The sequence below is a fragment of the Caretta caretta genome, chromosome 14 (assembly GCF_965140235.1).
Source record: "Caretta caretta isolate rCarCar2 chromosome 14, rCarCar1.hap1, whole genome shotgun sequence".
Taxonomy (NCBI): domain Eukaryota; kingdom Metazoa; phylum Chordata; order Testudines; family Cheloniidae; genus Caretta; species Caretta caretta.
The window spans coordinates 38,789,059-38,799,062 of NC_134219.1; the positions used below are offsets into that span (position 1 = coordinate 38,789,059).

Consider the following 10,004-nt stretch of genomic DNA (forward strand, 5'->3'; position numbering starts at 1 on the left):
TACTATTGTTGCAATTCCAGAAGGGTTGCTTTTGTTGCAATTCTAATGGCCTGTAACCCACCTCGACCCCACCGTGCATGTCAGTAAAAAGCAAACAAACCCAACACTGGTAAATCAAGTAGTTCTGATGGCTCCTGGTTTATTGCTATATTTTCCCCCGCAGGAGACAAGAGAAATCATTGTGAGACACAAAAATTTCAGCATCTTTACAGCTATGAAGATACAGAATCCACTTGGTGAAAAAACAAAAAAGCCGGCAGCAGTCAATGATTTATGGGAACCATAAAACACAACCTCCATGGGCTTGATATAAAAATAGCTTTGTTAAATTCTAGAAAACCCTCATCAAAAGTGATGACTAACCATTTTCTCTTGCCACTCCCCTGCCCCAAAGATTTGCCACCTGTACTGTTCTCCCTCACCCAGGACTCCTCCTCTTGCTCTCTGACCAGCTTGCTAGAGTCCTCTGCGATCATAGAGAACAGCGACAAACAGGCTGGACAATGTCCCTGACGGTTGAGTGGTTTTGTTTCGTTGGGTTTTTTTGGAGCGGGGAGAACAGGTCACCAGCCCACTTTAGATTCCAGAGTTGTAGAAATGAGGGTGTCAGAGGCGAGAGAAGCCCATTTCATGGCCTGCAGGGGGATAGATCATCTTGTGCATCAGGAACAGAGTCTCAACTGGGTTTTGCTGTCCCAGAAACAGAACCAAGGGCAGATTCTCTCCCCATTGAAAGACGCTGGTGGGAAAGTGAAGATCAGGACCTTGTCGTCAGCACTGAAAAATGCCACCTGCCCCTCGTCACAGTCCAGACAAACCCGGATCCTGCTGGGGACCTGACCCAGGGACACTGTGGTCTCAGGGGAGGTGCGAGCCTTGTATTGATCCCCCTGCAGCCACTGCACAGCCCAGACCCCCTCCTCAGGGTTAAAACTGAACCACCCCTTCCTCCTCACAGACTCTCTGGCCACCCCCACAGCCCAGCATCGCCCATCCCCCACCTCCACCTCCCAGCAATGTCTCCCCGAGGTGAACCCCTCACAGGCCAGCACGCAGCGATTCCAGTCAAATCTCTCAGGGTTGTCGGGGAGTCGCTGCCGTGTCTCCCCGCATCTCACACTTTTCCGATCTGTGGACAGGACAAGTTGGGGATGAGCCGTGTCTGGATCCAGAGTCACTGGGGGGGAGAGAGAATCAGAGCGTGAGGGGCAGAGCTCAACCCTGGGGGAGGATGGGACCATTTCTCACACTCCCCAGCAGCCCCGTCCTGGCTGGGACCCTCCCTGATTTCCTGCCTCTCTGTCCCGGGTCTCAGGGAGCTGCCTCTGTGCTGGGGCTGAGCAGGGATTTCACCGCGGCTCCCACCTCCCAGGGCCAGTTATAGCTGCAGACTTGGGGGAGGGATAGCTCAGTGGTTTGAGCATTGGCCTGCTAAACCCAGGGTTGTGAGTTCAATCCTTAAGGGAGCTATTTAGGGATCTAGGGCAGAAATTGGGGATTGGCCCTGCAGGGGGTTAGACTAGATGACCTCCTGAGGTCCCTTCCAACCCTGATATTCTATGATCTCGATCTTCTACCCTGCTCCCCATGCTGTGGCTCCCCACTCCCAGCCGCAGGGACTGGGCAGGGCAGGCAGCAGAGCCTGGGGTGGGACCGAAGAGGCATCAGCCTCAGCCGCCTCTTGGGGAGACACCCCCAGTCAGAGGGAATCAAGGAGGCAGCAGAGAGGGGAGCGCAAACCCCAGTGCAGCTGGGACAAGGGAAGGAGGCAGTAGCCCTGGGTGGAAGGAGGCAGGAGGGAGTTGGTGGGTATGCCAGGGCAGGTCCCCTAGCCCATGGGGAATGGGAGAGGAGGAGGCAGTGTCCACGGAAGACCTCACAAAGACAGAGAGGATGGAGGGGCCTAGTTGGCAACCCAAGAGCCCAGGGGAAAGGGAGAGGTGGGACCCACAGGGAGAGACAGAGAAGGGGGCCATGTCCTATGGACACTCCGAGAGAGGGTCAGACCAGGCCCCCACCCCCACTCAGCATAACAGAGGAGACAGTGCCCTCATTCAGTCAGTACACTTCACAACAATTAAGGGGTTAATAATATATTGGAGTGCTCAAGGCCAGCCCCCTCCCCTGCAATGCTCATTCTCTATGGATGGGGGACTCTCTTTTGTTCGATCTCAGAAGCTTGTTCCTCAAATGAATCCAGTGCCACAAACACAAACTGTCTTTTTCTCTCAATCCATCTAAAACCCGACTCATAACACTACCCCCCCCCCCTTTTGCCAGAGATCCACTTACTTGCTGTCTGCAGTTTAAACACCAGAGCATCTTGGGAGGAGAGGGAGAGAAAGAGATTTCATGGTATCAAAATTATGTTTCATGCAGGATTTCTACAATTAATCAGAATAACTGTGCTTTAGTTCTGAGCCACGAACAGAAGGGAAAAGGCAGGGAGACCCAGAGAGAGAGATAAAGAGAGAGACATAGCGTAAAATTCGCCCATATGGACATGGGCCACTCTCAAGCTTATGGACCCTTTCTGCACTAATAACATGGTTATAAACATAGCGTATGTGGCATTCAGTGTACCTCGTCTTTCTACAAGAGAAAATTCATAGACAGCTCAGACTGGAATGAAACAGACTTAGGAAGAGAAGATGGAGCCCTTTGTATTAGCACAGAGTTTCATTCAACCAAGTACTTTGCAGTCCTCAAGAATTAGGGCAAACAAAGTGACAACGAATCACATTCAGACTACTGTTGTTCCTCCATAAATATCGTATATCTAGGGAAAAAATGTCTTCATAAATTCAAAACTTTGTTTATACTTCTTCCATGTTCTTAAATTGAATTTTACATTCACAGCTAATTGGACACAGCCCGTTTCCTCCAACCTTCACAGAGACCAGTCTCCATTTTCCTTTTTCAATCCCTGCTCACTACCTTGGAATTTCTTCAGAGTCTCCTTTACCACAATGTTTTCTTGGGTAAAATCACCAAGTCTCTTTGCCAGATCAGGAGAAATCTCCACTGGCTGCTGGAACTTCCCCTGCTCGCACCTGGAGAGAAACAGAATTCTCTAATTAACTGATTGTAAATCACGATTTTATCCGCATCTCAGATGAATTTCATGCCAGCGAAAGCTGCTGGACTGCAGGGCCTGGAGGCTGGACTGTTCTATGTATCCCGGCCTCAGAGCAGGTACCACTCAGGCAATGGCAGCACAAGCTTCACCCACAGCGGCCCAGTTTGTTTCTAGCATGACCCGGAGAGAAACGACATCGAGGGGAAGTGGAGCAGGGAGATGGGCCAACAAGCTGCATTGACTCTGCTAAGCTTTGTGGTGTGGACACCTGCTCAGTCAGAAATGGATGGAGACCACTAACCCCAAATCAACTCATGCAGGGCGCCAAACGGACATAAGCTGAACATATTAGAACACCGCTGCTCTGGAAGGGTCCATATTCCCGTTCCCTGGGACACAAGAGATTTCATGCATCTATTCGGGTCTATTAACTTGCCCTCATGCTTCATCATCTCAGCATCTCAAATAAAGAGCATCAATCCCAGGAGTAACGTCAGCAGAGGGGAGATTTGGATCTGAGGGGTGACCCTGCCCCACACAGCTGGCCATGGTGCCCTGAGGAGATGAGGGCGTCGCATGGCGCTCAAGCCCCTGCCCCACAGAGTGATGTGTCCCTGAGAGTGAGACAGAGCCACGTACCTGCTCAAGGTGCTTCTGATGTCCTGGGGGGAGAGGGGGGAGAGAGAGAACAAAGAGCTCAGTTACGAGTGATAACCAAGAGAAGGACGTCGGCCAATGGAAAAGAGGGTGGAGTGGGCCACACTGTGATCCTGGTTCAGGGGTCTTGGTGGTGTCATGGGGAGAGCGGCAGCTGGCCTGGGATGATTTCCAAAACAAAGTCCCCCTTTCTCTCCGTGAAATGGGGATCACATTATTTAAATAATATTTCCCTGCCTCATGAGCGGTAGATGAAGTCATGTGTGTTATTAACGGGCTCCGCTCCCCCAGTGATGTGGGCCTTAAGTGGACCCAGAACACTATAAAAAAGACCATTAAAATCTAAACCCTACAAAGGGGCCCCTCTCCCGGGATCCCACAATCCTAACAACACAAGACTGATGGCCCATCTGCCCCGTGTCCTGTTTTCTGACAGATGCTTCAGAGGGAATGAACAAAACAGAGCAAACTCAAGTGATCCATCCCCAGTCCCAGCATCTGGGAGTGAGAGCTTTAGGGCCACCCAGAGCCTGGGGTTGTGTCCCTGACCATCTTGGCTAACAGCCATTTATGGACCTGTCTTCCATGAACTGATCTAATTCTTTTTTTACTCCACTTATACTTTTGGCCTTCACACCATCCCAGGACAACGAGGTCCACAGGTTGACTGTGACGTCTATGAAGAAGCACTTCCTTATGTGTGTTTTGAACCTGCTGCCTATTAAATTTCATTGGGTGACCCCGTTCACTTTCTCCGCACCGGAATGAGTTTATAGACCTCCACCATATCCCCTCTTAGTCACCTCTTTGCTAAGCCGAACAGTTCCAGTCTTTTTAATCTCTGCTCAGGTGGAAGCTGTTCCAGACCCCTCATCAAATTACTAATAATACAAAAGAGAATAATAAAACAGAAGCAAGTGGAAGTGATTGTAAACCAGTGAATTCACATTTTAACAGTAGTTCTTAACAATTAAATGAGGTACCATTAAAGAGAGAGCGAGAGAGAGGATTCCTATGTAAAAACTAGAAATAGTGAGTTCCACTGTAGTGTTAGGATCCTGCACTCCAAGCCACATGGGTCTCCCCGTTCATCCATTTCCCAAATATCCCCAAGGCTCTGAGGTCTCACCTGCAGGAATTCACTCGCTGGCTGGTGGCACTTCCCCTCCATCTCGCTGATCAGCTCACTGAGACGGGAAATCTCCGTGGAGAGTTTGGTGATATTTTCATCCTGCAGCTTCACAATCTCCTTCTCCAGCTCTCCCAGCCGGGCCAGCAAGAGTCGCTCTTCTTCCTCCAGAAACTGGTGCAGCTGCTTAAATTGAGACACAATTTTCTCTCTCTCAGCATCTGTCTTTCCCTGTAAAGAAGAGGCACAAACAGGGAAAAGGCACATCAAGGACACACAGAGAGGCAGGGGAGATTTCACAGAGCCCTGTGTCAGCAGGAGGGGGAATTTCTAAATATTCAGCACCTCAAAAGCAGACAGAAACTTTCCCCATGTGACCAGAGACATTTTCCTAGAAAGTCCCACCTCGCCCTAAATTCCCTTCCCATCTCACATGGCTTGTTTCTCTTGTGATCAGTGACCTGTGACAATCTCAGTCCTTCAAACAGTAGAAAGGGCAGGATTCAGAGGTACGTGAGCAGAGACTTCCTGAGAGAGACTGAACGGGGTAAAGAAAACACAAAATAAGAAAACAAACTAAAACTCCTAAGTTTCACTTAGGAAGCTCCAGATATTCACATTACTCGGAGGGATGCTCAGCCACACCTCTGAAGAGACTAACTGTATTAGTGCAGAAATCAGGATCTCTAGTGCAGCCCCAGCCCATAAATTTATACCATGAAATCAAGAATGAAGCAAAGACAAACACAGCTCTGAAATCAAGGGAATGCAGAGTTAAGGTCACGCCTCCCATGCACACTGCCACCCAACCTTAACTCTGTCCCATTTCTGCAGCTGCTGGCTACCACTCCGCACCCTGGCTTGAGGTGCACCTGTCTCCTGGAGCATGCTCACATCACTTTCCCATGTGGATATCCAAGATGTATGAGTATTTACAGAGCCTGAAAGAACCTCTTATAACTTCTAAGATGCTGCTTCCCTGGTGTGGCCCTGGAGCCGGTCGCCAGCCAAGGTGAAATCCATTCAGACCCAGCTCAGTTTGGGGCTGATCGGTGCTATGATCTGAGCCATAGGTGGGCACAGAAAAGTTATGAGAATGGGAAACAAATTGAATGTCAGGTTATTTTTGCCTGAGCCCTTCACCTCTGCAGCCCCTTGGCCACTTGACTCCTGATTCAGTCCAATAACTCTGTCTCAGGCCTGGATGGGGCACCGTGATTTTCCAAGACAAGGTCAGGATGCAGGTGGGTTTTAGAGCACTGTGAAAACATCAGTGCTTAGCATGAGAGCTTGGCTGTCGCTCAGCTATTGACTCTCTAGTGCTCATCTATAAGAGAGAGACGAGGGGTTGAGGTGATCTCTTTGATTGGAGCATCTTCCGTCAGAGAGAGAGAGAAGCTTTCGAGCCACCCAGAGCTCTCCAGCCCAGACCTCAAGAACAGCTTTGGGTAGTGTGCAAGCTTGTCTCTCTCACCAACACAAGTTGGTGCAAAGATCTAACCTCCCCCTCTTGTCTCTCCAATATCCCGGGACCGACATGGCTACAACTGCACTGCACAGGGTGAAAAAGACAGTGTTTTGCAGACACAGACAAAGATCAAGCCTGAGGCCGAGCCCAGCAGGCCTCTCTGACATCTGGGGATGGACCATTAACACAGCCTTGGCACTACCAGAACTGAAGGAAGGAGGTCGGGCCATGACCCCACATCCCGTCCATCCCGGGCAGAGGGGAGCACAGGCTGCACCTGCTGCTGGATTCGATCAGCATCTGCCCTGTCCCAGGGCTGCCCATTGCTCCTGGGGAATCTGCCCCAGAGCCAGGCAAGGAGTCCCAGTCCCACCCCAGCCCACAGAGGGGAACAGAGCCCTGGTCTACATTGAGGGGGGCGGGGGTATCGATCTAAGTTACGCAACTTCAGCTACGTGAATAATGTAGCTGAAGTTGACGTACTTAGATCGACTTTCACCGCGGTGAGTCGTCTGCTGCCGCTCCCCCATCGACTCCGCCGGCGCCTCTCCTGGCGCTGGACTACAGGAGAGCGCTCGGGGGTCAATTTATCGCGTCTAGACTAGGGAGTAGCGAATCCAGAGGGTGTGAAGACGGACCCAGAGACAGACATGCAGAATCCCAAACCAGCAGCACAGGGACCCAGAGAGACACACAAATGTCCCACACTGCCCTTCATCCCCAGGGCCCTGCTGGGTAACACCACTGGGCACCTACCAGGTACTCAGAGCTTCTCTTCTCTCCAGTCAGTTTCCATCCCAGGAGCTTTTCTCTCTCTTTCTTCAGAGCCTGCAGTCGGGTCTGGAACTGTTCCTGGGCAAAGAGAAATGCGGGGGGCGGAGGGAGTCATTTTTTTTCTTTTGGAGCTTGAGGAGCAATTTTCTTTTGAAATTTCACTTCCCCCCACCCCGTATCCCCCGGCAATAACACCGGTGCATGGATGTAGCTTTCCAGTTTACTTAACCCAGCAGCAGACCGGGAGGGCACCCACAGGGCAATGCACAGGCCAGGCCAGGGACGCTGCAGGAACTGGGAGCAAGCAGCAGAAGAGAACTAGTTCACTCTGACACCTGGGGGCTAGGAGCACAAACTGGATCCAGGCAGCCAGTGCACAAACTCTAGTGCAGAGGTGGGCCAACTACAGCCTGCAGGCCACATCTGGCCCACAGGACCCTCCTGCCCGGCCCTTGAGCTCCTGGCCCAGGAGACTAGTCCCCGGCCCCTCCCCCGCAGCCTCAGCTCACTGAGCAGCCAGTGCAAGGCTCTGGGCGGTGGGGCTGCGCGCTCTTGCCAGGCAGCGCAGCTGCAGGGCCGCGGCCTGACCCGGGGCTCTGTGCTGCGCGGTGGCGTGGCTGGCTCCAGCCGGGCACCCCGGCTGCCTGTCTTGGTGGTCTCGGCGGTGCGGCTGTTGCGTTGCCAGCCACCGGGGCTCCAGGCAGCGCGGTAAGGGGGAAGAGGGAGTGGGCTAGAGGGCAGGGGAGTTCGAGGTGGTGGTCAGGGGACGGGGCTGTGGATAGGGGTCAGGGCGGTCAGAGGGCGGGGAATAGGGGGGGTTGAATGGGGGCAGGGATCCCCGGGGGGGGGCAGTCAGGAAGGAGAGGGAGGGTTCGATGGGGCGGCGGGGGGCACTCAGGGGTGGGGAGTCCGGTGGCAGTCAGGGGACTGTGAGGGGTGGATGGGGCAGGGGTCCTGGGGGGGTTTATCAGGGGGCAAGGGCCAGGCCATGCCTGGCTGTTTGGGGAAGCACAGCCTCCCCTAACCGGCCAGCCATACAATTTTGGAAACCCGATGTGGCCCTCAGGCCAAAAAGTTTGCCGGCCCCTGTAGCACTGGCCTCTCAGTGTGTTCAGTGAAGATCTCTTTCCTACAACTCTGCTCTCAGATTGCTGATCCGAGTAAAACAGATGGTGCCAGGTTTGCTCCAAAAATTCCTCATCTGTCCTCCAGTCAGGAGCTCTGACTGCACCCCTGCCTCACCTCGCTTCCACCAGCATCTTTTGGGGACCAAGAAGCAAGTTATTTCTCTGGTGGTTTGAAATGAATGAAGCAGAGCGTGGGCGGATAAATTCCCGCAGTCTGACTGAATCTTTCCAAAGATCGCAGGATTTAAGAACGGTGGGGGCTGGCAGTGCTGGTTCCGGTGTGTCCCGCTCAGCAGGAACGTGTGTTGGAACAGAAATATTCGCTGAGGAAAAGGGCATCACAAGATAATGAATATTTTTCCCCACCCACTCCTGGAAATTGGTCCTCAAGTCAGAGCAGAGATCCATGTGTAAGGTTCAAAATCTTTATCACAACACTGTAGTTAGCAAAAAAACATCCTTTATGACAGCAGGAAATGACACTAGAGGTCAGGTGACACGAGAAGGAAACCCAAACATTGGAAAGCCTGGGGACCCCCAGGTATGGCCGCAGGCTACGTGACCTCTGCATGAGCAGCTCTACTCTGGGCCTGGAAATATATCTGAAAAACCCCATAGGTACAAACACTGACGCCGGGCGGAGATTTCCTACCTTGTACTCCTGGGCAGCCTCCTCTATGGGAACCCCCGTGTGAGATCTGTGAGCCTTGGATTTATCACACACCAGGCAGATGGGGGTTTCATCCTCCTGGCAGAAGAGTTTCAGGGCCTCCTGGTGCCTCTCACACACTCGCTCCCCTCCTGAGCCTTTGGCTGCCTGGAAACTCAGCCCTCTGGCTATTTCGATAACTCTCGCCAGTTCCCTGCTGGGCCTGAAGTTTCTCTGCTGGGCGGTTTCTCTGCACTGGGGGCAGGAGAAGTTGGGCTCCGACTCCCCCCAGCACTGGCTGATGCAGTCTCTGCAGAAGTTGTGCCCGCAGTGGATAGACACCGGCTCTTGGAAATACTCCAGGCAGATGGGACAAGAAAGTTCATCCCGGAGACTTTCTGCCTTGCTCTCTCCAGCCATGGCTCCCGGCTGGAAGGGGAACACAAAGCTCGTTTGAATTTCCAGCGTCTGGGACAGGAATTGGGTGTTTCCCTTCCTGGCTCTGTCTCATTGGCGGAGCTAGAATCAGCTGGGGCTGTGAGTTCTCCCCGCCCCTGGGGGCTCTGATGAGAAACCTGACCCTCTCTCTGCTGGGAAGAGTGCTCATCTCAAAAATAAGCTGAGTTAAAAACCTGCCTTCCTTTTCTCTTCTTTTAATTTAAGAGCATCTACAAGCAAGCAAGCAAGCAAGCGAGTGATTAACTCGTGACCACGGCTGTACACTGACAGAGCTCCATTTAAGTCAATGAAGCTACACTGATTTACTCCCCCTGGAGCTCTTGCCCATTCACTCCAATGGAGCAACACCGATGTGCACCACAGGGAGATCTGGCCCTCTTCATTGAATGAGATGAGTACACACTTAGTGGCAGGGATGAATTTGGTCCATTGCCCTTAAACAGAAATGGCTACAGCTACCCGTGGACAGGCTGGCCCATATGTCTTGGCTTCATTCAGAATGTCTGAGACATGATCGCTTGCCCCTAGTTTGTGTGTTGTTTTTTTCATTCCACCACCTGTCTTTGCCCAAATCCCACAGGCTTTCATAGCCATTTGCTGATTGATCTGAACAGCAGGAGACTGGAGTCTGATAGGACTTCTCTCTCCTCCAGCCTCACCTT

The 10,004-nt window shown here is 52.3% G+C and overlaps 1 protein-coding gene across 2 annotated transcripts; it reads right to left on the reverse strand.

Moving 5' to 3' along the window:
• Positions 1–119: 119 nt before the first annotated feature.
• On the reverse strand, positions 120–9,456 carry LOC142069104 (zinc finger protein RFP-like). 2 transcript variants are annotated; one of them, XM_075119484.1, is made up of 7 exons: positions 8,887–9,456; positions 7,090–7,185; positions 4,866–5,051; positions 3,719–3,741; positions 2,938–3,053; positions 2,293–2,322; positions 120–1,177 (listed from the first exon to the last, which is right to left on the reverse strand). In XM_075119484.1, the coding sequence occupies exons 1-7, from the start codon at positions 9,301–9,303 to the stop codon at positions 663–665; spliced, it is 1,383 nt and encodes a 460-aa protein (XP_074975585.1). In that variant the 5' UTR covers positions 9,304–9,456; the 3' UTR covers positions 120–662. The 2 variants fall into 2 exon arrangements, with proteins under 2 accessions (XP_074975585.1, XP_074975584.1); XM_075119483.1 differs by having other exon boundaries at positions 4,866–5,096; positions 8,887–9,454.
• Positions 9,457–10,004: the final 548 nt, after the last annotated feature.

Coding starts and splice junctions, on each gene's coding strand:
- LOC142069104 (XM_075119483.1), bottom strand. CDS start 9,303: ATGGCTGGAGAGAGCAAGGCAGAAAGTCTCCGGGATGAACTTTCTTGT. Junction 5,097..7,089: donor AGAGAAGCTCTGAGTACCTG/GTAGGTGCCCAG, acceptor TCTTCTTTACAG/GGAAAGACAGATGCTGAGAG. Junction 2,323..2,937: donor GACTCTGAAGAAATTCCAAG/GTAGTGAGCAGG, acceptor TCTCCTCCCAAG/ATGCTCTGGTGTTTAAACTG.